Source organism: Eleutherodactylus coqui, chromosome 8, assembly GCF_035609145.1.
Source record: "Eleutherodactylus coqui strain aEleCoq1 chromosome 8, aEleCoq1.hap1, whole genome shotgun sequence".
Classification (NCBI taxonomy): domain Eukaryota; kingdom Metazoa; phylum Chordata; class Amphibia; order Anura; family Eleutherodactylidae; genus Eleutherodactylus; species Eleutherodactylus coqui.
Genome location: NC_089844.1, coordinates 112,359,254 through 112,387,130, shown reverse-complemented (window position 1 = coordinate 112,387,130; position 27,877 = coordinate 112,359,254). Strand labels below are relative to the sequence as shown.

General features: G+C 41.2%; 1 protein-coding gene across 3 annotated transcripts in view; it reads left to right on the top strand.

Moving 5' to 3' along the window:
* The window catches only part of MYH11 (myosin heavy chain 11), an 89,831-nt gene extending 64,214 nt beyond the window's left edge, over positions 1–25,617 (top strand). For 2 of the 3 annotated variants that reach the window (XM_066576230.1, XM_066576229.1), the window contains 27 exons: positions 56–170; positions 340–533; positions 1,692–1,813; positions 2,322–2,391; positions 3,200–3,360; positions 4,741–4,849; positions 4,988–5,119; positions 5,245–5,451; positions 5,677–5,814; positions 5,904–6,027; positions 6,235–6,406; positions 6,686–6,898; positions 7,621–7,765; positions 7,851–8,057; positions 8,150–8,254; positions 8,877–9,029; positions 9,349–9,597; positions 9,682–9,894; positions 10,047–10,259; positions 10,467–10,628; positions 10,797–10,925; positions 11,017–11,105; positions 12,400–12,527; positions 12,602–12,806; positions 13,727–13,835; positions 14,035–14,207; positions 24,612–25,617. In XM_066576230.1, coding sequence (XP_066432327.1) covers positions 56–170; positions 340–533; positions 1,692–1,813; positions 2,322–2,391; positions 3,200–3,360; positions 4,741–4,849; positions 4,988–5,119; positions 5,245–5,451; positions 5,677–5,814; positions 5,904–6,027; positions 6,235–6,406; positions 6,686–6,898; positions 7,621–7,765; positions 7,851–8,057; positions 8,150–8,254; positions 8,877–9,029; positions 9,349–9,597; positions 9,682–9,894; positions 10,047–10,259; positions 10,467–10,628; positions 10,797–10,925; positions 11,017–11,105; positions 12,400–12,527; positions 12,602–12,806; positions 13,727–13,835; positions 14,035–14,207; positions 24,612–24,753 — 4,179 coding nt within the window. In that variant the 3' untranslated portion in view covers positions 24,754–25,617. Of the gene's footprint in view, positions 1–55; positions 171–339; positions 534–1,691; positions 1,814–2,321; positions 2,392–3,199; positions 3,361–4,740; positions 4,850–4,987; positions 5,120–5,244; positions 5,452–5,676; positions 5,815–5,903; positions 6,028–6,234; positions 6,407–6,685; positions 6,899–7,620; positions 7,766–7,850; positions 8,058–8,149; positions 8,255–8,876; positions 9,030–9,348; positions 9,598–9,681; positions 9,895–10,046; positions 10,260–10,466; positions 10,629–10,796; positions 10,926–11,016; positions 11,106–12,399; positions 12,528–12,601; positions 12,807–13,726; positions 13,836–14,034; positions 14,208–17,520; positions 17,554–24,611 lie in introns of all 3 variants that reach the window. The other variant, XM_066576231.1, reaches the window with a different exon arrangement.
* Positions 25,618–27,877: the final 2,260 nt, after the last annotated feature.

Here is a 27,877-nt window from a genome sequence, read left to right as displayed (position 1 = left end):
GTTATTAATTTGCAAACCGTATATATTTACCAAAATGTCGCTTTGCTTCCTGTAGGTGGATTATGATGCAACTGCTTGGCTAACCAAGAACATGGATCCCCTGAATGACAATGTAACTGCATTGTTGAACCAGTCATCAGACAAATTTGTTACAGATCTCTGGAAAGATGGTATGACGTGTTTTTGTCACAATACATGTTGCTCGATCGGTTTACCTTTCACTTATACAGTGACCCGAAACTACAATGTAGACCAGTTATACAGATTATCTTCCACTGTAGCAATTCATTAGGAATATGTAAAGCAGGATAAGTCTTACAGTCCTGTCTTTTTTCCTAGTTGACCGTATTGTGGGGTTGGATCAGATGGCAAAAATGACTGAAAGTTCTATGCCAAGTGCTTCAAAGACCAAGAAAGGCATGTTCCGTACTGTGGGACAACTTTACAAAGAGCAATTGGGCAAATTGATGACAACACTAAGAAACACAAGTCCAAACTTTGTTCGTTGTATCATTCCAAATCATGAAAAACGGGTAAATTTATGCTTGCTGGAAAAGTTGTAGCTATATAAAAAAGTTATTTTAGCCCCTATAGCTATATTTTTAACTTCTTCACTGTTGAGCATTGAAGACCTATGTAATTTTGGCAATATGCAATATTCTAAAACACTATTGGATATTCTGCGACTTAAAGTGACCCTCTGGTTCTGAACAAAGATGGCCACATCGGTTCTCACTACCAGATGCACACTATGAATTAGTATGCATGATTACCCGCTGCTTTGATTGGCTAGTGCTGCCCACATAAGCAGTATGTAGTTTCTAATGGCCCATTTACATGGGACAAGCTGTCTGGCAAAAGATTCCTGGCAGCTTCTGCCAGTGATACTCGCTTCTGTGCTATTACACAGGAGCGAGTATCACTGGCATCGTTTAGAGAAATGTAGGTGGAGCTGGTAGAGGAGTGTTCACCTGCCCACCTTCATTCACAGTAAACGGACAGTTGTTCACACTGAACTATTTTTGTTCAGTCACTCCATGCATTATCATCCAAATTCCTATGGGAGCTTGAACGATTTCCCCGTGTAAAAGGGTCATTAGACTACCAATGCATACTACTGCACAATATATATCAGTCAGAGAAACCTGTGTGACAATCTGTTTGTTCAGGACTGGAAGATAGCTTTAAAGAGGTTGTCTACTTTGGGCAATCCCTGTTTGCTAGACAGGTTCCTGATGATAAGGTAATCGTGGCATGTCCTGCAATCGGCTATGATTTGATGGAACCTGGTAAATCCTGTGATGGGGGAATCTGGCAGCAGGTGTTCACTTTCACTGTAGCACCGCCACAGGAGAAGCGAAGAATTGCACAATTGTATTGAAATAAATAGCTCATGAAATGCATAGACATGTAGGGTCCTCAAGAGCCAAGAGATGCTCTTTAAAGCCTTGTCTGGTAAATGAGGGTCCTTAACAGGGGGACCGCACTTTTAACTCAAAGCTCCCTAATAAAGTATTTCTAAAACAGAAAACCCATGTACCCCCAGGTATTGAGCCAGCTACTCTCCTCCCTAGCTGTAACTACATACTTTATTTATGCTTATGTTCCACATACACAGGTCCGAGAGAATGTGGGTCTAGAAATCCAGTTATGTTATATATTATAGTCTAATATCATAACTCTCTCTTTAGTCAGGAAAACTTGATGCCCATCTTGTTCTGGAACAGTTGAGATGCAATGGTGTCTTAGAAGGAATCAGAATTTGTCGTCAAGGATTCCCCAACAGAATAGTTTTCCAGGAGTTCCGTCAAAGGTAAATCCATTACTAGCGTAAGAGCATAAGAAATGAAATACTATCAATAAAATAGTGACCTGTAGCAAAATTATAACTAAAAAGGTTTTATGGCTCCGTATATTTGTGGCCTAAGTGCAACAGCATGTGTAATGTGATAATTATGATCATACATATAGTAGGCTTATATAGACTAACAGTCCGCTAAAATGGACTGTGTGTATTAACCATTTTCAATCCAATTTTGGATTCAGGGTTTCCTAGAGGGCTTTGTCTTTCTGCCATTATACAATAATGCCATCTGCTGGCTAGCGCCAGTACTGCAGTATTTAACATGCTGGTGGGGCCCCTGATAACAGAGCAGCCAGTAATATACAGTAAGAATACCCTGACGGACGTCTTCCGACATCGGAGCTGTACAGCCTTCAATCAGAATGTCTTTAGATGTCAGACAGTGGATTGGAAAGGGTTAGTAGCACACTTCTACCAAAAAAAACAAACATTCTGATGCATGCATTCTGTGTTATAGATATGAAATCCTCGCTGCTGGAGCCATCCCTAAAGGCTTTATGGATGGTAAACAGGCCAGTGTGATCATGGTAAGTAAAATACATTAGTGACTGTGTCCTTATATTGCCCACATGGGTCCACTCCAACATAGCGTATGCATATTAATATATATTTATCCAAATACACACTTGTATTTGTGTATTAACTGTCAGGAACTCCCTTTGATAAATATCTCCAGTGCGCAGACCGTTAGAAGGAAAGGTGCACAAAGATCATATGAATCAAATGAAGCTGAAATAGGTCTAAATGTAGGAAGTACAAAAGGGCTTTCAGGCACAATAGTGTGTGATACCTCAGTGTACATGTGTACACCTAACAATTATCATGCAAAACCACCAGACGTAAAGGGATTGTCCAGGGTTAGAAAAACATGACTGCTCTTTTCCAAACACAGCACAGTTTTGTCTGACAATGCAGCTCCTCTCCCATTCACTTCAATGGATCTGAGCTGCAATACCGCCCACAACTTTATTGACGAGGGTGGTGCTGTGTTTAGAGCAAAGCATGTTTTTCTAACTCTAGACCACTCCTTTAACGTTATTTTGCACAATAATTGTGCCACAGAAAAGGTTATTTAGAAATGGATTTACGGCCAACCTATTGAATTTTATTGATTTTATATGCCTTGCGCGTATAATGATAATATCAAGAAGTGCAATGCAATTAAGAAGTGGACATCCACATGTTCTGTATAGATGGAAGGTGTCAGAATTATTTTCTCTGGTGGACCCAAGTAACCTCAATTTGACACGGCCAACCATATTCTTCACAGGGTTAATATAAAGACGTATTCATTGATGCATCGATGCATATAAAAAATGTTGTTTTTTTTACTAGATCAAAGCCTTAGAACTTGACCCCAATCTGTACAGAGTTGGCCAAAGTAAAATATTCTTCAGGACAGGTGTCCTTGCCCACCTGGAAGAAGAAAGAGACTTGAAGATCACAGATGTAATCATTGCTTTCCAAGCACAAAGTCGTGGTTTCCTTGCCAGAAAGTAAGCAGCAGTATTAGAATACAGTACCAAACTTAATAATGACCCCAGCCATGGACTGCTGAAGTGTAGGCTGGAGAAGCAGCTCCCTCTACCTTAAAGGGGTTGTCCCGCGAAACAAAGTTGGGGTATACACTTCTGTATGGCCATATTAATGCACTTTGTAATGTACATTGTGCATTAATTATGAGCCAAACAGAAGTTATTCACTTACCTGCTCCGTTGCTAGCGTCCTCGTCTCCATGGTGCCGTCTAATTTTCAGCATCTAATCGCCCGATTAGACACGCTTGCGCAGTCCGGTCTTCTCCATGTTGAATGGGGCTGCTCGTGCTGGAGAGCTGCTCCTCGTAGCTCCGCCCCGTCACGTGTGCCGATTCCAGCCAATCAGGAGGCTGGAATCGGCAATGGACCGCACAGAAGACCTGCGGTCCACCGAGGGTGAAGATCCCGGTGGCCATCTTCGCAAGGTAAGTAAAAAGTCACCGGAGCGCGGGGATTCGGGTAAGTACTATCCGTTTTTTTTTTCAACACATGCATCAGGTTTGTCTCGCGCCGAACGGGGGGGCTATTGAAAAAAAAAAAAACCCGTTTCGGCGCGGGACAACCCCTTTAAGATCTGTTTACACGCAAAGGCAATCTTTCAAACAATTGAATTTATCATCTTCATTTGCGTGTAAAAGAGCCTCTTGGGCTGTTTGCAGAGCACAGCATGTGGGCTGGGCTCTGCGCACAGCTGCATTGTTCTCGCATGGAATGTCAGCAGAATACAATGTAATCTCCCGCTGAGAACACAGAATGTGGTCTGTTAAGAGATACTTTATCTTTCTCTGTGGTTGCTCACCTTAAAATTATCGTTCAGACGAAAAGTGCATGATGTGCGTGTTTACACGCAACGATTATCGCTTATCCGCAGTCGTTTGAACGAATTTTGGGCGATAATCGTTTATTGTAAATGGCCCTTTATTGTGGCCTGTCTACTGTATATACATTTTCCTGTTTTCTCCTGCTTGCCATCAATTAGGAAAACTTTCTTATGCTGTTTTGAGTTAGATTAAGCCACATACGTCTCATAGATGAAAACCCCATGTACTATTAAGTTCTTCATAGAACAAACCATGAAGATAGGAGGCAAGACTCGGATGTTTGTAAGCCATAAACTTGGTTTATTCACCCATGTCACTCGAAAAATGTTCAGCTCCTCCATGGAGCTTTTCTCAAGCTTGCCTCCTTTCTTCATTGTTTGGTTTGTACCTGATAGAGGCCGTGGAGTCAGGTTCCCAAAAGCTTAGCACCCGGTGATTGATGATGTGTTGCTCTATTTGTTCACTTTATGAATTTATGCTTTTATATATGTTAAAGTCTTGAATTCTCAATACTCACAGGGCTTTTGCAAAGAGACAGCAGCAGCTAACTGCTATGAAAGTCATTCAAAGAAACTGTGCTGCTTATCTGAAGCTCAGGAACTGGCAATGGTGGAGACTGTTCACTAAGGTAAACTTCTAAAACCTTCACTAGATCTACAGCAGTGATTTGCACAATTACATGCATCTGCTCCAGTAGACTTGTTTTCTTGCATTACTAAAGGCGTATGGCTTAAACTTCTCATGCTAATTGTAACTATCTTGTCAGGTGAAACCTCTACTGCAAGTGACCCGTCAGGAAGAAGAAATGCAAGCCAAAGATGACGAGCTTGTAAGAGTCAGTGAGCGGTTCGCCAGAACAGAGATTGAATTGAAGGAGATTCAGATGAAGCATGTGCAGGTATATGGAAACCTTATGATGCCTGTTTCAGAATCATTTTAGTCTTAGCCAATCCAAATTTCATAGACGATACCTATGCTGTACGGGGGCAAATCGGTAATCATGGTTATATTGGGTTTACCTAGTTGACAGAAGAGAAGAATCAACTCCAAGAGCAACTTCAGGCTGAGACTGAGCTATACGCTGAAGCAGAAGAGATGAGGATACGATTGCAAGCCAAGAAACAAGAACTGGAAGAGATTCTACATGAAATGGAAGCAAGAATAGAAGAAGAGGAGGAACAGACCCAACAACTACAAGGAGAGAAGAAGAAGATGTTGCAGCAGATGCAGGTACCATATCGTTTAACATGTTCTGTCATCTTCTGTCTGCCAGATCTGAGTGGGATTTTATTAAGGGACAGAAGTATAAGATGAAAATATGTGCACTTGACTCACTGGGGGCAATAGTACCTCCAAATTAGTAGTAGTTAAAATTCGTTTTGGGAGAAGCCTCTGGTTATTTTTCTCAATAGTAAACCTGTATATGGTGATTTATAATTATGGTTTCCACTTCAGGACCTGGAGGAACAATTAGAAGAGGAGGAAGCAGCCAGACAGAAACTGCAGCTTGAGAAAGTTACAGCAGAAGCCAAGATAAAGAAATTGGAAGATGATGTTCTTGTAATGGACGATCAGAACAACAAGTTATCTAAGGTATATAGAGAAATTGCTTACATGATACTGTATAAAAGTCCTTTTTTACCTGAGTAAGAAGATACATGTGAATATATTTTTTAAACTAGGAGAGAAAGTTGCTTGAGGAGAGAGTAAACGACCTGACGTCCAATTTGGCGGAAGAAGAAGAAAAAGCAAAGAACTTGACGAAATTAAAAAATAAACATGAATCTATGATCTCAGAACTGGAAGGTAAGTATATTTGGCTATTAGAAAATGAACATATGCTGCTATTTAAGGATGGCTTGTAGGGGATGCACACATGTCTTGGGATCCATACATGATACCATGGTTCCCCGAAAATAAAACCTACCCCAAAATAAGCCCTAGCATGATAGAAAAGAGGAACAACATTTCAACATCATCATCATATGTGACCCCTTTTTATCCTATCTGTAGTGCGTCTAAAGAAAGAAGAGAAAAGCAGACAAGAGCTTGAGAAGACTAAGAGAAAGCTGGAAGGAGATTCTAGTGACCTTAATGAACAACTTGCTGACCTGCAAGCACAGATTGAAGAGCTCAAACAATTATTAGCTAAGAAAGAAGAGGAGCTACAGGCTGCTCTCGCCAGGTGACACATTTTGACCAACAGCAATAAAGATGATAGTTCATGGACAAACTGATTGCAGTATAAAGATTATGAGGGGAGCTGATAGTAAGGGGTTAATGCTATAGAATATTGAGTTTTCCAGAACGTGGCCTTTTATAGCAGGATGTAATGGCAGATAATGAATATTAGAGCTATAAATTGCAGCATGAGAAAAATTTGAGATGAAGAAGATGTCACTTTCTTGAAGTACTTGACAACCTGACTTGTTTTCAATTTGCCTCCATTTTTTTTCACTTGAAGGTTGGAAGATGAAACTGCCCAGAAAAATAATGCTTTGAAAAAAATTAGAGAGTTGGAAGCTCATATTTCTGACCTTCAAGAAGACTTGGAATCCGAAAGAGCAGCAAGAAACAAAGCTGAGAAGCAAAAGAGAGATTTGGGTGAAGAGTTGGAAGCACTGAAGACAGAGCTGGAAGACACACTTGATAGCACAGCAACACAACAAGAACTCCGGTGAGTGTGTCATCAAATCTATGTTTACATGATCTGTTACATAAAATAGAGAATGAGGTCAAATGTTGAATAACAATGAGGGATTCAACAGGAGCTGCTCAAAGGACAAACTGTATTTACTGGGCCCTCAACGTTACAGGTCATGGGCCTCTTGCCAACTACTAGCGACGCGATACCCCTGGGTTGTGTTGCATTATAATGGATAATGATAATCCACTTTACAACTTGGTTCTACTGGAATAAAAGGTTACATGACTCTGTTCTTTCATAGCTGGGAGCCCCAATGGTCAGTGGAACCCCTATCAGATGTCATACTGTATCCCCTAAAAGTCTATTATTGGAATATGCCTTTAAGGAGTGTTGTAAATATTCAAGCAGCAACCCCCACTGGCCATGGACCCATAAGAACTGGTCTAATACCTGAATGGTCATTTTACTCCTGGCAAAAACTTGTTTAATACCCAGAAATTCTAAGTAGTAAAAATGGCTTTGTCATTGTTGAAATACAAGATTGTCGAAATTTCGTATATGCAAATATGCTCCTCTAACAATCCACACAATAAAGATACAGTTCTTCATGTAAGTCCTTCTAGAAATCTGTGTCTGTCTGATCTAGTGACATAGGTAAATATTCACTTCTAGTTGATTAGTGTTCATAATTGTAATTTATATTATATTATGTGTGTATATATAATGCTTCATAATATACCACTTCATCACAGAGCGAAGAGAGAACAGGAGGTTACAGTACTAAAGAGGGCACTGGAAGAGGAGACAAGAACACATGAAGCCCAAGTCCAGGAGATGAGACAGAAGCATACTCAAGCTGTTGAAGAGGTAACAGAACAACTGGAACAAGTAAAAAGGGTAAGAATTCTTCATTATTTATATTTAATACAAAAATGTAGTATTAGTAAGACACTCAATAATACAATATCGTTCCAATGTTAAGGTAAAACTCAACTTGGAAAAAAGCAAACAAGGTTTGGAGAAGGAGAACTCAGAGCTCACCGTAGAGATCAGAACACTAAATCAGGCCAAACAAGATGTAGAACATAAGAAGAAAAAGCTTGAAGGTCAGGTGCAAGATCTGCAGTCTAAGTGTGCCGAGGGAGAAAAGGCTAGAAATGAGCTGACAGAAAAATCCCACAGAGTACAGGTATAGCATGTTGTCATGTTTAGACTTGGCTTTGGACAGCATTCTTCATGGTTGACACCGCTTTACTGATTAGCGTTTTCTTATCTCTCTAGGTGGAACTGGAAAGTGTCACTGTCCTACTCGGAGAAGCAGAGACAAAATCCATCAAACTCTCCAAAGATGTTGCAAGCTTATCATCACAGCTCCAGGACAGTCAGGCAAGTCATTTTGTGTTAAAGGGGTTGTCCCGCGCCGAAACGGGTTTTTTTTTTTTAAACCCCCCCCCCCCGTTCGGCGCGAGACAACCCCGATGCAGGGGTTAAAAAAACCACCCGCACAGCGCTTACCTGAATCCCGGCGGTCCGGCGTCTTCATACTCACCTGCTGAAGATGGCCGCCGGGATCCTCTGTCTCCATGGACCGCAGGGCTTCTGTGCGGTCCATTGCCGATTCCAGCCTCCTGATTGGCTGGAATCGGCACGTGACGGGGCGGAGCTACACGGAGCTACACGGAGCCCCATAGAGAAGAGGAGAAGACCCGGACTGCGCAAGCGCGGCTAATTTGGCCATCGGAGGGCGAAAATTAGTCGGCACCATGGAGATGAGGACGCCAGCAACGGAGCAGGTAAGTATAAAACTTTTTATAACTTCTGTATGGCTCATAATTAATGCACAATGTACATTACAAAGTGCATTATTATGGCCATGCAGAAGTGTATAGACCCACTTGCTGCCTCGGGACAACCCCTTTAAATATGTCGAATTATTACTAAATTCCTCAATATATTTCTTGTAGTGATCTTTTATGTATACATAGATTAACATCCTTTTATTTTGTAGGAATTGCTGCAAGAGGAGACTCGTCAGAAGTTGAATGTTGCCACCAAGCTTCGTCAAATAGAAGAAGAGAACAACAGCCTCCAGGAACAACTAGATGAGGAAGCAGAGGCCAAGCAGAACCTTGAACGTCACATCTCCACACTGAATGTCCAGGTAATGACGCTCTAATCTGTGTATAAGGCACTAGTATCTATTACATATAGCACATCCTGACACATGCTCACAAGCTCAAGATTCTGAAAAAGGATAAGAGAAGTATATTCAAGAAGCAACAGTATGGTTCATTTGATGCTTTTGACTGGATGTTGGTTGAAAGCATAAGGAGAACATGTATCTGCATATAAGCCTTTGTTGTATCTTTTACTTTGCTAATAACTCAAATTCATATGTGTATACACTAATACATAAAATGCCATGGTTTGGGTGGTTAGTGAGTTCATTGAATATTATTTACTTGTTCTTCCCATTTCAGCTCACAGACTCCAAGAGGAAGCTGCAAGAATTTACTGCCACAATAGAAGCAATGGAAGAGGGCAAGAAAAAATTCCAGAGAGATATTGAGTCCGTAACACAACAGTTTGAAGAGAAAGCTGCTGCTTATGACAAACTGGAAAAGACCAAGACTCGCCTACAGCAGGAGCTTGATGACTTAGTAGTTGACTTGGAAAACCAGCGCCAGCTTGTTTCCAACTTAGAGAAGAAACAGAAGAAGTTTGACCAGGTTTTTCACTGTACATCAGACTGATATTTATACGGTGTAATGATTTCTTAGATTGGAAGCTGACTATTCATGTTTTATTGGCAGATGTTGGCAGAAGAGAAAAACATATCCTCAAAATATGCAGACGAGAGAGACAGGGCTGAGGCAGAAGCCAGAGAAAAAGAAACCAAAGCATTATCACTTGCCAGAGCTCTCGATGAAGCCTTACAATCCAAGGAAGAACTTGAGAGAGTTAATAAACTACTTAAGACGGAAATGGAAGACTTGGTCAGCTCCAAAGATGATGTAGGCAAGAATGTAAGTAACAAATTGCTGAAATATTTGTTGCTTCCAATAAACAGAAGTTCTGAACTATCACTCTTCCAAGCTACACACATACATATTTATTCAATTCAAGATTTGAAACACTGATATTAAATTACAGAGATTTGTTTTCTCTATCTACTAAGGTCCATGATTTGGAGAAATCCAAGCGAACACTTGAACAACAAGTTGAAGAGATGAAGACACAGCTGGAGGAATTGGAAGATGAACTTCAAGCAACAGAAGATGCCAAACTTAGACTTGAAGTCAACATGCAGGCCCTCAAGGCACAATTTGAAAGAGATTTACAAGCTAGAGATGAGCAAAATGAGGAAAAGAGAAGGCAGCTGGTCAAACAGGTAATGAGAACTAGGTTAGAAAGCAAAACAATCAAATACGGTACATAAATTATGGATGCAATTACACAAAGTCAAGCATAAAAAATGTAACAGATGAAGCATACAGTATATGGCTAGAATAGTAATGCATTTCTGGAGCCTTGTCAATATAATGACTATCACTACCAAAGTAGAGTAGTCTTCAGTGATTATTCTTACTTTCCTAAGGTTCATGAGTATGAGACAGAACTGGAAGATGAACGAAAGCAGAGGACATTGGCAGCTGCAGCTAAGAAGAAATTAGAAGTTGACCTCAAAGACTTGGAAGGTCAAGTTGACTTTGCTAACAAGGGCCGGGATGAAGCTATCAAACAACTGAGGAAGCTGCAGGTCAGTAAAATTAAATAGAACCTTTGCAATAAGCAATAAACATACTTTACATAGGTTCTTCATGCTATCTATGTAAAACGTGTCACAAATCTCTATATATCCACATTAATACATCTTACTACCTATGTTAATAATATACATAAATAAAAATCGACATGTACATTTCAGGGTCAGATGAAAGACTTCCAGAGAGATCTTGATGATGCTCGTGGTGCGCGAGAGGAGATCTTTGCTACTGCTAAAGAGAATGAGAAGAAGGCCAAGGGCTTAGAAGCTGAACTCATGCAATTGCAAGAGGTAAGAAATTAGATTATTTCTATGGAAGGAAATGAGTCCCTAAAGGAAAGAAATAATCCCAGGGCTTCACAGATGATGTTTACTCTTCAAGGATTTGGCTGCCGCTGAGAGAGCAAAAAAACAAGCTGAGATGGAGAAGGAGGAACTTGCGGAAGAACTTGCAGGAAGTGCATCAGGAAAGTAAGTGGAAACCCTCAAGAAGAACCAATAATATAAAACCATTGTGGTGGCCTGAAGTATACAAATCTGGCCCTTCCATAACTGATCATTTATGTGTCCCTAAATGTCTCTCCTGTTTTCAATATAGATGCACTGTGCAGTTGTCTTGTCAGTGATTTATGTGTATTGCACAGCTGCAGCGTGCAAGAGGTTAACGTCTTGGTCTGTCTGGAAAACTTAACAGTTTATGTGTAGACTATGTTGTCATGTGAGCATGAATGATATGTGTTTGCAAGGTGTGCAAGTCAGTCGGTCTGTCAGTATGTTCGTCTTGCTAAGGAGACAGTGGTGGAGTCTACTCTGAGTGGGTGAGGAGTCAAGCCGTCTGGCAGATAACAATGGAGTCTGGAAGTCCACCCGTGAGCAAGTGATAACTCCACCTAGGCCTATCCAATATGGAGGAAGCAGAGTGATTTATCCATATGCTGCAAATGGAGAATACCCCGTTTACCCCCAATTCGAATAGAGGTTGAAAGCTGGCATGGAAGGAGTGAGAAAGTGCCTTGTCAGACAACTAAACAGTGAGTGTTGGCCGGTAGAGAGAGTGCGAGAGAGAAGTTGTCTAGGAGAGTGATCCTAAAGATAATGTGGACTGCATGCATCAAGATGCCCCTCGCAATTAGCAGTTGTCTCAGAACCAATCCTCCATATCAAGGACTGTTGTATATTATCCATGTTGGATGTTCCAGTAAAGAAAGGCTTTACCAACCATTACCGGTTTAGTCTATTTAAAGTACAGCCCTGTGTGTGTGGACTATGTATTGCACCATCATCAGAGTTTACAGCAGTGGATGGAACAGTGGCGTCACCTGTGACAAATACAGAACTTTCACTACAGAGATTTATTTGGGTAACCACATGACTAGCATTGCCTGGAGAGGCCTGCCAGGACCTTGGCAAAGGGTTGCATGCATCCCTCAGGAGAGGAGATGGTAGTGCCACCGTGACATCCCTTACAACTACATTGCCATCTCCTCAGCTGTGGGCTCTGCACCTCAGTCACTGCACCATACTCTCTAAAATACTGGCCTTACTGGTTTATTTCTTTAGTGTCTGTTCTATATCAGTGGTTCGAGAGCTGTTGTGAGACTACAAGTTCCAGCACACCCTGACTACCTGGTGCTGCTAAGACAACCTGGGGTTTGTTGTTTTACAATAGTTGGAAAGCCAAAGGCTGCATTGCATTAAATTTATCACAATACCCTGTGTGTTACTATACGTTTACTTTACAACATCATGAATTTTACACCAATAGATCCACCCTCCTGGATGACAAGCGTCGGCTGGAAGCCAGAATCGCACAGCTGGAGGAGGAATTGGAGGAGGAACAGAGCAACATTGAGGGCATGAGTGAGAGAATGAGGAAAGCAGTGCAGCAGGCAGGTATCAGGCTTATGGTTTACATTATGATAGTGGAACTGGCTTTAATAAGTCTTGTCCATCTGCTTTACAGACAGAACAACTTAACAATGAACTGGCAGCTGAGCGCAGCACCACACAGAAGAACGAGAGTGCCCGTCAACAGCTGGAGAGGCAGAACAAAGAACTCAAGAGCAAACTGCAAGAAATGGAGGGCACTGTCAAGTCCAAATTCAAGTCCACTATCTCTGCAATGGAAGCTAAGATCGCTCAGCTTGAGGAACAGTTAGAACAAGAAGCCAGGTATGCAGTTTATCAATCATCTTTGAAGGATATCTGTGTCCTTTTAATCTCACACAGTGTTCTTAAATGAGGGCACATATAGATTGAATTGCCACTTTAATAGAGACACCTACGTAGTAGCATGTTGGATCTCCTTTGGGCTTTATAACTGCAGCAATTTATCATGATGATCATCTACAGCTATTGAGATCCATGTGCCAAGAAATCGTTTCTCACACTTCACCTCCACCAGCGTGAACGGTTACCACCTGACAGAAAGGGTTCATCAATTCATGCTACTTGTGCCAAATTCTGACCTCCCATGTGCATTGTGCAACAGAAATCTGGATTCATCTGACCAGGGAATGTTTTTCCACTGCTCAGTGATTCAGATTTTGCCCACTGGAGTCTTGTCTTTCTGTTTCTGTTAGACATCAATGGCACTCTGACCCCTTTTGTTCTTTTGTTACCAAGTTTACTTACGTGGCCCGATTCCTTTTCACTGTATGTTCCTTGATCACTCCATTCTCTTTATATTCTCTGCACTATTCTACAAGAAAACACCATAAAAATTGGTTGTGTTTGAAATACTGGCTCGGCTAGTCTAGCACCGATAACCATTCTACAATTGAAATTGTTCTACTTGATCCACCCAAAAATTGCTCTCTTGATTTCATGCTGCACTTCAGGGTCAAGTGTCTAATTTTCATACTGGGAAGCTGCAGTTGTGAAAAGGGTTGGTGTCTCTAATAAAGGAACCATTCAGTCTACATATACTTGTATTAATTCCATAAAGTTCCGAGACTGCATTCTTTTCTAGCAAAGGTAGTTTATTTTACAACCACCTAGTAGACTAAAACTGTAACAGTAGCCATTGACCTTTTCTCTCCGACTCGGTGTTATGCACATTTACCATCGTTGTTTATTTCATCAATTTTCAGAGACAAACAGGCATCATTGAAATCATTAAAACAAAAAGACAAAAAGCTTAAAGAAGCTCTTATGCAAGTTGAAGATGAAAGAAAGCAAGCTGAGCAGTTCAAGGAGCAGGTAAGATCATTTTAACACCTTGACAATACTTTCTAGCACAGAGCTACGTTTTTCACTTTTGCAACTCCACCTGGGGTAACCCAGGCAAGTTTACGATCTAAGTTTCCATATTATGTAGAGCCTTTTGTATAAGCCTCATATAGAAGTTGGAACATGTTCTGCAGGCAATAATTATATATATAATATGTATTCTTCTTAGGCCGAAAAGGGAGCTGTAAAGCAGAAGCAATTGAAGCGGCAGGTGGAGGAGGCTGAAGAAGAAACGCAACGTCTCAATGCGAGCCGCAGGAAATTGCAGAGAGAGCTGGATGAGGCCACTGAGAGTAATGAGGGACTGACCAGAGAGCTCGGTGGACTTAAAAACAAACTCCGGTAAGGTCATTATGTGCTGGGTCTAAAGAATAAATATATATGAAAATTGAATTCTGAAAAACGGGTACTGCAGATGGTCAGTCAAGATTTCTATGTGAAACAGATCAAAACTGAGTGCATGATAGAAGTTTAGAGTTAAAGCAAGACACTGTTAAGAGTTGTACATGGAACTGAGTTGAAAAAAAAAGGAGCAACACAAGATTGTACGACTTAATTTGTAACCTGTTGACAAAAACGGCCTCCAAATGAGGCAGATCTTTCTGAGAAATGTGTAGTTTAGTGACGGGTTAAAAGTAGTTTTTGAGATTTTCATGCCCACACACCCTACACTGGGCCTCACGTAAAATCTCAGAACAGTGGAGATTTTGGTCAAACTCATAATACTGATTCACTGGCATCTGGGTACTCCTGTGTAAAATAACCTCATTGAGAAGTCTATCAATAAAGATGGCTGAAGTTCTTTTCCTAGCATTTCCTATAGATATCTTTTTAGTTTTACTACAAGGTGCTCATAATTTAAGTTTCAGTCAACTCGGACCAAAATGCATACATGTTCACACTTTGAGGTACGGGTGTGACAACAACATGGCTAAACTTATAGAAATAGATCTAGAAAGGTCGGGGGTGGACGACACCCAACAATGAAATTGGTATAAAATTACTATAGTTGCACTGCTCCCGATATCTATTTATCCAAGAATGGAAATGACATGCCGTTTTGTGGTGTCACCATGGCTGTGAAGTGGTTGGTGGGACTGGAACAAAGGAAATTCAAAAAAATACACTTATGTGCCTGGGGTAGAGAGAGCAGCCCATGCGTTCCTGCTGCCAGAGGAGGATTTTCCATGGAAATACCATTGTTGACCTATCCTCAGGATAGGCCATCAATAGTTGAGCAGCTGAGGTCCGTTGCTCAGGACCCCGACTGATCAGCTGTGCGGGATGCATGCTGTCAGCGCCGCAATAACTGGGGTCGAAGCGGAAGCTTCCGAGGAGACCTCTGTGTTGTAGCCGGCGATTCGCGGTAAATTGCGATTTTGCGCGATCGCGATTTTAACATTACAAGTCCCATAGACCCTTGCAGAAAAAAAATGCTGCGAATTTCGCAGGGAAAAAAAAACGCCAGTGGGTGGGCGCCCTTAAAGAGGTTTCCCGTGGAAATACTATTGATGACAGCGCTGCAACAACAGAGGTCGGAGTAAAAGCCTCCGCGCCAACCTCCCATGTAGTGGCCGGTGCTTGTAGCTGTAGGTGGGTGGGCGCCCTTAGGCCCTTCTTCCATATAACAATACAGCATTATCATAAATGGCAGATGGTATGTAGGTTGCCGCTTTTGCATTAAACTACAATAGCTTCAAATTACTCTTTTGTTAATGAGTGCCCTATAATGAGCTTTGCTGGTGTTGTGTTATCCAGTAGAGATATGCCACAATAATGATACACATTAATATTTATCTTTGACACATTTATGAGTAGTATGGGAGCAGGGATGAAAGATTCCCCATAGTAAATAATCAGCAGTGAGGTATTTAAGGCTATATTTATTTGTTGTTCCAAGCTTTGACCACTCAATTCCCTTATTAGAACACATTATCATGGAGTTCAGCCTGCCAGTATGCTGTGCCAAAGTTATCTAACATCTTGTCATTTACATTACCTTGTATGGTAAAGACATTAAGCTTTAAAACTAGTGAAGAATGTCTGTTGAAAGAAATTATACAAAAGATTTACATGCAACTAGAAAGTAATTTTTCGGATGTCACTGCTTAATTAACATCAATAACACTGGAAAGATCACAATGTTAGTTGAAAAAGAGCTGGTTGTAAACTTGGAGAACTTCTTTGGGACTAGAGCATGAGACTGACTTATTCAAATCAATTCAGTTCTTACATCCAAGTAGATACGGACTTGTGGCAATTGATTGGTCTAGGACAACAACAAATCCAAAAAAAATTACTTTAGTTAGCCTTGAAAATTCCATTTATTGGAAGACAGCATTATTCCTTAAAAGCTATAGAAACCTTTGGGCACGAAAAAAATCAATGGATAGCTTAAGTGTCTTTAGAAAAAAATGATGCACTTATGTGTGTTTTTTTTTTTTGCATTGAGTTTTCCTTCTCATGCATTTAGAAAGCCTCATACTTGGTTTACATGTTCTCCTGCATTCAAATTTCTGGCTCAGGGCATTCTCAGCATTGATCAGCTTGTCTCTCATATGAATCTGCACAAGCTCAGTTCACCCCCCCCCCCCCCTTCTTCTAGATTCTGTGTAGCATAACCAAACACACTCAAGAATATATAGTGATCCCTCATACTCTGAGTAGTTGTTGGTCTGTTCGCCCTCACTACTAATAAGAGTTGAAAATTTACCCAGAGTTAATTACAACCCTCTGTAATTGTAACTTTCTCTGCTCTCTGTCCTCCTGATTTCCTCCATATTCCCCCAGCACTGTCATACAGCCCTCTGTAATAGTGTAGTGGAAAGGCAGTGAATGCATGATCACAACAGGATAGCAGGCTAGGGGAAGAGATGTTGAATTAGGCCTCATTCATATGGGCTACAAAATCATTGCTGCAGTCTGAAGCCCATGGTTTCCAATGAGTTTTTTTTCCACATGAGCGATGTTTTGTAGCAAGATTTTGTAGCCCATGCGGATGCAGCCACACATACATGTGTTTTTGTAGCAATATTTTATATTCCGTGTGAAAGAGGCCTTAACTCTGACAGAATTTGCTAACATTTCAGTCCTCCAGTCTGCTGTACTTTGGAAAACAATAGAAGCATAGAAAGCAAATCTGAAATTTTTAATGAAAACCAATTACAAAAGCATGCAGATGTGTGCATAGCCTTTTAAAATGATCACTGTGGTTTTATAAGACTTTTGACATGTCATGGTGATATGTTAGATCTTTTGATGGATGTTCAAGTACTTTGGCCCCCAGCGATCACTGAAAGGAAAAGGCAGAAGCTCTCAGCTTGGCACCGCACCCCTTTTAGCTCTTTTAGACGTGAAGGGACCACAGACCTTCTCAGATCTCCAATGAGAGTCAGACTGTATCAGAGCCAAAGGGGCACAGTCAGTCGAATGGTTCTCACCATTAGCTCCATTGATTAGTAGGGGGTCTACAACAGCATCCTGTCTGTTCAAGGCTTCCAACAAGTTACTATGACAGGTCAGATGTTTTTGGTACACTAACTTTTTGAAGAGTTCACCACATCGGAAAGATACCATTCTTATGTTGACACCTTTTTGACTTTAATGTATCTTGTTATGGTGTGCTGGTATAACAGCTGCAGACTTTCTGTTTCAGAGGGACACAGGATACTACGCAATGACTAAGCAGGTACCAACGCCTTCAATTTTGCAGCTCGTCTTAGATGGGCATATTTCTAACTTTTAATCTATTTTTTCCCCTTTTTAAAGACACATTGAATGTCTCAAATTCTATCTAAGAGACCACATAACATATGTCTGGACTGAGAACAAGAACAAAGTACCGTATATACCGGCGTATAAGACGACTGGGCGTATAAGACGACCCCCAACTTTTGCAGTTAAAATCTAGAGTTTGAGATATACTCGCCGTATAAGACTACCCCTCTTTCCAGGCGCACCAAAAAACATCAAATTTGATTTCAATGTGGTAATTTTAATTGACATGCTTATGACATGCAGGTACTTAGCAGGAAAACTGTCACTTATAAACATAAGGCTGTTTGTCATCAAACATGTACGGTAAACATAAAACAGTGCAAGTGGATTAACGTAAACTTTTCATAAATCACTCTAAAGCTGAAAGGAAGGATAGGACAGTAAACCCATGGGAGCCGCCATGCTGTTTGTTTTCTAACCTGTCAACCAAACTGGAACTGATGATAACAAAGAATAGAAAGTGCCTGGCAACGCCCACCATAACTGCAAGGTATGGTATTTTTGCAGGTTTTGCTGCCGTGAGTTTCCCTTTAAAACCCTTCAAAATCCTCCTGTTCGTCATCTGATACCATAAGTACATCAATGACATCTTGTGGTACATTTGTGAGGCAGTCATCGTATGGATCGAATTCCGTATCAGATGGTGTGGTCTCAGCTTCGGCTTCATCTTCATCTTGCCACAAGTAGTCGTCCTCCATACCATCTAATGAATTTGATATGCCACACTTCTTGAAAGACTTGATTACTGATTCTGCATCAATATCATTCCAGGCTTTTATGACAAACTCGCACAAAACATCCAACTGTGGCGCACGCATGTTTCCTCCTTTTGTGAATGATTTTTCGCCGCTAACCATCCATTCATTCCACTGTTCTCGAATGCGATCTTTAAATGGCTTGTTTAGGCACACATCCAGTGGCTGTACCAACGATGTCAATCCTGCAGGAATAACTGCCATATCTGTGTTTAGTCTTACAAGCCTTTGCTTGGTGCTGGGAGTTAAATGAGCCCTGAACATATCCCACACCAGTAGACTACGTTTTTGAACAAGTCCACCTGGTCGCCTGCTCCATACGTTATCAAGCCATAGCTGTACAACTTCTTCATCCATCCAGCCTTTTTCATGCACATGTACAAAACAACCAACAGGGAACTTGAGTTTTGGCATTGTTTTTCTTTTAAAAATAATCATTGGTCTCAGTTTGGCGCCATCAGCTGTGCATCCTAGTACCACCGTAAAACTGGACTTCTCATGGCCTGTTGTTTTAATTAAAATTGTTTTTTCACCTTTTTGATGGACAGTTGTATTTCCAACCATATCAAAATTCATTGGAGTTTCATCCATATTTCCAATATTACTTAACGCATAGCCATGTTTAATGCGCTGCTTTATTACGTATTGATGGAAACTATTTATTTTGCTATCAAGCTCTGGCGGTAATTTTTGCGCAATTTTCGTCTTTTGCCTCAGTACCAGATTATGCCTTCCCATGAATCTAGTACACCAGGATGCAGTGGCCTTAAATCTGTTGCTGTGATCTGGGTTAGATTTGGCCCACTGAAGTGCAAACAAACGTATTTTATTTCGGGTCACTACAAAACCGCTTTGGCGATGCTCATTCACCATGTCTTCTACATGGTTTTCAAGTTCTGGCCAATGTGGGGTGCCTCTTCTTAATGCACACTTACCCCTTGGCATACTCATTAATGCTTTTTCATTTGCTTTCCAGTCCCGAACCATCTTCTCTGTTACTCCATATTGTCTGGCAGCAGCGCAGTTATTATGTTCCATGGCAAACTTTACAACTTTAAGTTTGAAACTGGCTTCATACTTCTTTCTTCTTGCTGGTGGATCTGGAGCCATGACAGGGTTTTGACTGTTGGACATGTGTACCGTATACTGTACTGTATGATATGTACTGGATAATGGTGCTATGCTGAATAAACAGGTACAGATAGTGGTGCTGTATGTGGTATACAACAACCAGCCAATCACAGCAAGCGATGTACGGTACCTTACCGGCGATTGGCTGGTTGTTGTATACAAAGCCTGCTTGGATTGCTCAGCTCCCTGCCTGCCCAGCCCTCCCTGTCTCTAAGACTATTGCCATATTGCTATGCATCTAAATACATTATGGGTCCAAATACGGTACCTTATAGCGCCGCGGGTCACCAGGAGCACCATGGGTCCCTCCGCATATTACCGGTAGCAGTTTCTGCTTAGGTTAAGCAGCGCTGCTGATTAGAGCCACCTGATTGGCTCTTCGGCACCACGTGACTGCACAGTGTGCACCAATCAGGTGGCTCTAATCAGCAGCGCTGCTTAACCTAAGCAGAAACTGCTGCCGGTAATATGCGGTCCCTCCACTCCGGTCACCCAGCAACCTCCGATAGCGTCCCGCCCGTCCCGCCCATCGGAAGTTCCACAAAGACCCCGGGGAGACTTACCATTAGTCCGCATCGCCTGCGCTTCCTTGCCGCGATGTTTTCGCTCTCAGCGGGGTCCCACAGAGCGGAGAGTCCAGCTGTCAAGCGCTGAGACTACAGACGAGGGGCGGGGATGAGGAGGCTGCCGGCGCACAAGAGTCAGCAGAAGTCCTCCGCGGCAACATCAGGGGGGGCTGACTGTCATTCTCTCGTGCCCGAGCCGGCTCCGTACAGCATGGTAAGTTCTGCCGTACGCCGACCGCTGATTCTACTGCAGCTTTTAGTGCAGGAATTTTTAGTACTCGCCGTATAAGACGACCCCCGGCTTTTGCAAAGATTTTGCTGGGCTCAAAGGTCGTCTTATACGGCGGTATATACGGTATACAATAAAAAAAAAATATATGTAATAAAATGGAAACCAAACATTTGGCAGTATGAAACATACAATGTGTCTTCAAACATCCACCCTTTTCCTGCAAAATCTGAAGGCTTGGACATTTATGTATGGATATAGTCTAATTCATGAGAGAAGACTGAGCGAATTTTAAAAAACTAACGTTCTCCACCCATAAGGACATACTGTAGACATTATATTGCACTTAACTAACTTTACACACTTCAATTTCTCCATTGTCATGTGGAATGTGTCCATCATGCATGATAAGCACTATATGTCAGCATTAACTGGACTTTATTTTATATTAGGAAAACTGTCTTTTTAGGTTACCCTTATTTCAATTACACATTGATATTATCAAGATACCCTGATTTCTGATACAATTTTTATATTAATCTTTTAAAGGATCGGGTGTGTTTCTTAAAACAGTCTATACATATATAAAGGATAAAACATATTTGTTAGGCATTTTAAAAATTGCATCAAAGGAGTTTACATTTTTTGGGTGGTGTAACAGGACCACAAGCTTATCACAGAGCATTCTGCGGCTGGAACCCTAGCAGTCATTTGTAGTCTGCAAAGGGGCCTAGCAGTTTACTTACCCAGCAGTAGCACCATGGGTAATTAAGTATTGCCTTTTGAAATCAGGGTTAGCTGTAGTAAGCCAGGCAGCGGATTCTGCATACGGGAGGCCCGCAGCTGATTCCGGCTGTTAACCCGCGTCGGCGACCCTGCATACCTTATCTTCCTGTATTACGGATGATCGTGACAGCTCGCCATCAGTCATGCGCAGTACAGTTTTCTTGTTTTTTTTCATTATTTGTATTTCCTGCACCGTCGCTAAGTGATGACGCGGGTTGGATGGCCTCTATTGATTTCAATGGAGGCTGTCTGCGTGGAGTCTGCAGCAAAATAAAGCATGCTGTAATTTTTCCTCCGCTCATGGAATACGCAATTCGTATCCGCGAGTGTGAGTGGAAAAGCGAAAGTGCATGCCTTTCAACGCCTGCGTTTTGCCGTGGATCCTCCACACAGATGCTGATCACTGATTCCGCAATTGGAATCTGCCTGTGTGAGCCCAGTCGTATGCATAAACTGGCTGGGCCCTCGAGAGAGAGCGCTGCTCTTTGCTTTGGGTAATGGGTGATAATCAAGAATAAAGTACAGGGTTATGACAAATGATCTTCCAGATTTGAAACAATCAGAACTCCTGTTTAATGACCCTCATATACATAAATTTGATATCAGTGGAAACAAAAATCTTCATTTGGCAAAACTATCTAACAGACTGTTCTTGTTGCCCCATAGCAACCAATGGCAGTGCAGCTTTTACTTAAGCTGCTGTGATTGGTTGCTATGGGGCAACAAGGACGGTCTTAAACAGTTTTGCTAAATGACACCCAAAATATCTTCTGCTGTCCTCACGATGGGGGATATGAGACCAAATGGTTGGTAATGAGGTTTTTTTGGTCCTTCATTTTCACATCTACTATTCTTGGTGTTCAACACCATTTTTGAACAGTTTGGTGAAGATTCACTCAGCTGGCACACAATTCCTAAGTGGAACTCCAATTTTAAGGAAAAAGGTTGAATCTATACGCAAAATTCATCCAGCCATCCACTAGTAAGCATGAAGACAGTGGAGTGTGTTCACGCGTTTCATATGAAATCCTCAGAAATCCACTGTCAAAGCAAGTAGAGACATCCTGCAGCTGACTGTCTGGAAGATTCTGCATAAACATTTTCAATGTTACCCCTACTGGTTGCAAGTGTAACAGGCCCTGAAACCGGACGACAAAGTGCGGTGACCTTCTTTCTGTGAGTGTGCAACCTTTAATGGAAACCAGTTTTTAATGTTTAGTGATGGAGCCGCCTTCCACCTTTTTGGCAGAGTTAACAAAAGCAATGTCAGAATCTTGGCGAGGGAAAACCCACGGCTATGTGGAGCAACGGTTCAACCATGGCTGGTCTTTATCAAGCATGATAAAGACCAGCAATGGTCGAAACGTCGCTGCTTGTATCGCCTATTTTTATGGAAATGGAATAAAAGATCACTTTTTACATCATCTCCTGGTCTGCTGCGGATCCTCTTCACATTTAAAGTTTAATGATATACAAAGGTTGGTCCACCTTTATTGATCGGCTTTGCAGAGATTTCTTACCCATAATTGGGCATTGAAAGTGGTGCAGTGGGATTCCTTTTCTTATACGGCTATGTGGAGCATATGCTCAACTCATCACAGTGATCTCACACCTGGACATGCTACAGATACGGCTTCTGCCATATCTGGAACAGAAAATTCCAGGTTTCATCTTCCAACAGGCCAGGGCACCCCCTATTTTCACAAGGAAGTTGGAAAGTAGCTCAATAGGCAACTACCAAACAGATGTATTGGCCGTGCAGGTTGTGACGATGGTGAACAACTTCCTTGGTCTCCACGTTCCCGGACCTTATGCCTCGTGATAAAAAATGGTCTACCAACCACCCTTACCACTCATTATGCATGATCTGTGAGGACGCATCACAGAAGCCATTACATTAATCATGATACGCTACAATGTGTATGGCAGGAACTTTGATTACAGGCTTGATGTGTCGAGACAAAGCGGCTCACATTGATCACCTCTGATGTGGAATTTTTGATGTTGTGCAACAAAATTTTTTTAGTTTGTTTCCATTGATATAAAATTTATGTATTCGAGTGTCCGTATATGTGAGTTCGAGTTTCAAATTGGGAAGATCACTTGCAAATAACTCTGTACACCCTCCTTTACATCAACTCAGGCTTGTATTGTTAAATGCATCAAAGAGACTTTGCATGGTCAATGTAATAATATGACTAAGGTCAAAGACCATATGCATGCAAAACATGAATTTAGAGACATGGCCGTAACTTACTGGACTAAATCATTATAACATACGGTCATAGTCCACCATGCATTCAGTTCCACACTAATCCACTTCTTATTACAGGACAATCGCATATGATGTTTATGTAATGTATCTGTTTTCTTTTGTCTCTATTACAGATACGTATATTTAAAGGATATGTCTACCATAAAAAATATATTCATAATGGATACATAACGATTTTACACATACATGTAGCCATCAAATATAGCACCTTGGAAGATGTTTCAATCAAGAGGGCATTGTTTTCGAAATGCCAGGTGTACCTTCCCAGTGAACAGTTATCTTCCTGTTCAACTGGTCCAAAGAAGCCAAACCTTGGTCATTCATAAGGACCACTTGCCTACCAAATGAGTCTTTTAAAAGGCTAATTACGGTTTTAGCAAATGTTTTCTTTTTAAAATGAAAAGGTATTCAATTTTTTGCAATATGCTTTCCATACCGGTTTCTCAGTTTAAAGATCTCGAAAAATGCGTCTTGGTCATCTGATGGACACGCAAGAGGTCTTACAGAAAAGGTCAATTAAGACAGCTGTATTTTGGGTCTGTGTGCTGTCCGTGTATTCTAAGTTCAGTATGTGGGCCCATTATAGTCTGAGGCTAGACCCCTTTGTGGTCCCTATGCCAAAAAAATCACTGCATGTCATATTCTCAACTGTGTTCACAATCGAGAATCTGATATGAAGATTGGACAACACAGGGATGGATGCCCATAGACTTAGAGTTTCTCAGGCGCAACATGGGTAGACCTGTTTGAACAAAGCCTTACAGTACTGATATCAGAGCTGTCTTGTACCAAGCTGAGGATTTATGTGTTCATCACTTCGCCAGGACAGATTTTTAGCATTTAGAAAAACAATGGAGGCTCCTACAGAATGACAGTATGATCTTGAAAACTACCAGGCATTGATACTGAAAGTATATTGGAGAAGTCTCTAACTTTTCATTATACAAAGAATAACCTTTTATTTGCAAAATCCGGAATACCCTTTTGAAATACAAAAAATGTTAATGTACACCAAAACCGTATATGGCCAGATTTATATAAGATATTATACACACAAGCCTTTAATTGGCTCCATATTTTTTATGATCAGCAAAATCCACGAACACATTTTGACATCCCTTTAAATATTTGATTACTGGTCAGTGACCCAGATATGGTAAACCTAAAGAATAAAATGACCATCTGCCATTATAAAAGAGGTCTAACAGTTGTTCTTGCATCTGGCAGGAGGGGGAATGAACCCGCATCGTTTGCCCCACCTAGACGATCTGCCGGAAACAGAAGAGCTGTAGAAAATGCAGCTGACGGGTCTGAGGAGGATGCCGAATCACGAGACGCAGATTATAACGGAACAAAAGCAAGTGAATAATCCTACTCCTTATCACATCACGTGCCTTTGGACTGTATCACAACCTTATTTATCCCCCTTCAATCCATGAGATGCCTGCAAGTGTTCCAGGCTGCCCTGGCAATGAAGCAAATTCTCTCTATTGCACATGCACCAACATGGCGTCCGATTACTGAAGCACAGAAGCCATGCAGAAGGTCCAACCACTCCTAAAATGAAGACCTCTACTTCCACACAACAGCTGTCACAGTGAATTCATGAGATTATCACCTGTAAAAACTTGCATTTCGGTGTCTAAGATGAAGGTGTACTTTCTAATAGTGAAGAGGAGCTAAACTTGTTAATCACCATTGAGTAGAGCCAACTATTGTCTGCCCAGTATAGATTGATACATTGATGGTAATGTGCGACTCGTGAGATCCAGTTGAGATTTCTGTAAGGTTTAAAATTACCCATTTGACCCCCTTTGCTTACTGGTTGACACTAAAGGAAATGTTCTCGCTTTCTCAATTCTCCATCCTTTAATGATACAGTGTGCAACCTATTGTGTATTCTTTCGAGATCCTATTTTTTCATGCACCAAGTGCCTTTCTGTTCACCAGTATTAAATATTTGTTTTAAAATAAAATCAGATGTATTACACTGTTTACTTGTGCACCCTGATCGAGCTAAAGCCACATCCACTCAAAATTATACAGCACAAGATTACATAGCGACCTTCTGTATTAGTTGCTTATATTCTTAGGGGTAGGATTATTTGAGAGATTCCTTGGTTTGAACAGCAGTGGACTCTTAATCCACCCCCTTGTGTTACTAATGTCTATTTAAATGCAATAACTTTCGATTTGGCTTCTCTAATAAAATTCCGTTTTATTGCAAACTTTATTGGTTGGTCTAGTTGGTGAAATAACATTTACATGAAAGAGACAAACACAAAAAGGAAAAAGGAGAGCGTGTCACTGGCGTGGTTAAACACAAAGTAGTTTGTCCTCTGAAATGTTTCATTTTTGGCTTTTTTAACGAATACATTTCATCAAATTGATCTTGCGTCCTGAAGTTTTTTTTTCTTTTTCCAATGCTTTTCATTGGGGGGCTTCATATATACAAAGCATTGTTGTTAGCAGTTTAGTCATTTACGGCCCTTGGCGACCCGAAAGGCTCCCTCTGTGTTTTTCGGTTTTGCACTGCTTCTTTCAGTTGTGTGATATCCATGCCAGTATCAGCCATTGTGTCCTTTGGCGGCCAGGTCCTCTTTTGCCACTGAAGTATCCAAACATTATACATTTCTCTAGTGACTCTGCTGGCATTACATGGACAAAATACAAAAGCCTACTAAGGCTCAATTCACATAGCATTTCAGGCTCTGTCCTGGGTGTTTGGTTCCATCTAGCGCCATTCTCTGCAACCCATAGTTTGTCATTGCGAAAATAAAGACCAAAGCTGCAGGCTTTGGTCTCCATTTAAACATTTCTGCTCATTTTACGGTCTTAATGAAAAAAAAATACCATTGTCAACTATGCTATTGTGTCTGAGACAAATGCTGGAAATAAATGCAAACTTCTAAAATGGACACAAAGCTACAAGCTCACACTCTATTATTACCCATGTTTGGGTGTTACAATATGAAAAAAAAGGTTTGGTACCGTGCTAGCCAGTAGTTGTGTGATTTCAAGTTAAGAGAAACCAAGTAATCTTGTAGATATGATACCTTTTAATGGCTAACAAAACTACATGATACAGCAAGCTTTCGGGTTCTTCTTATCGATGCTTCATCAGGCTAAAATGAAATTGGTTTGGATGGGACACAAATATAACCATACAAATGCAGAGGGGCGGGGGGACACCCCTGTTGATCTAAATAAATGTTTGCACACAAAAATTCGAGACTTAAAATAACACCAGACAATCTGAGCAAAGAGATAAATAGTCTACTGAGCTGAGGAATGGAGCAGTTTTATGTCTGTTATCTCTACTTACAAACTGCACATAGAAGAATGGAAACACTATCTTTGCAGCACCAATTATTGGATGGCAACATTCTTACAATAAATGTCAAAATTTTTAATGAAAAAACAAACCAGCAATGATTGGGAAGAGGACACCCATCTTGACCTGCTTCAGACCTCTCATATTCTCCACTTATGCAAGAATCCTGGGCTGAGATTCATTCCATTCTTGAGGGTATTACATGGCCATAAATTTATACTCCCGAATTCTTCTGTGACACTGCGAGTTGAAGTTGCCCTTCAGTATGATAACTCTCATCTGGTCTATGCTATGTCTGTGACCCAAAATGTTTTGCCACAGGAAATTCCATCTTTTCCTCTCCAATTGAGCGGCAATGAAATTTCATCCTGGCTCTCAGTTTTTGTCCTGTTTCCCCGATACAACCCCCTCTTCCCCCAACAGGACATTTACTGCACCGGATCAGGTACACAACGTTGGACGTGGACCATGTGAATGTCCCAGGGATCTTATAGTCCTGCTGTGTGTTGGGAATCCGTATCCTGTTCGCAATCACTACATGTGAGCAGGTCTTGCAGCTCCTTACATTACATGGATAAGTTCCATTGTGTGTCCGAGGGCAATGCACTCCTGATTATAAAATTCCTCAAATTAGGTGGTTGCCTGTAACATAGGAAGGGAGGGTCCGGGAATATGGTTTTCAGATGGTCATCCTTGTGTAGGGTATGATGGAGTTTCTTTGCAGTCTTCCTTAGTACCTCTAGTTGTGAATTGTAGGTCTGTTTTTTCTTTCTCTTCTCTTTTGTATTGGAGTAGTTGATTTCTGGGTATCCTGGTAGCTCTGATGATTTGGTCATTGAGGTGGGATGGAAGACCGCATTTTAAAAATGTCTTTTTGAGATTGTGCAAATGTTCCTCCCTATCTGTTGTGTGGGATCAGATCCGGTTAATATCTGATGGCCAGGCTGTAGACAATGGACATTTTGATGTGCTTAGGATGGTAACTCTCCCATCTGAGGTATGTGGGTCGATTAATTGGTTTGCGGTATAGGTGTTACAAGTGTTGGTCTTGCTGTGATTTGTGCCACTAAATTAGTGCACTCAACCTGGCTGGTGGTTTTATGTAGAAAGGGGTTGCCTTTGTAGGTGGAGTAAGTTGTATTTAAGGGGTTAAAACCAG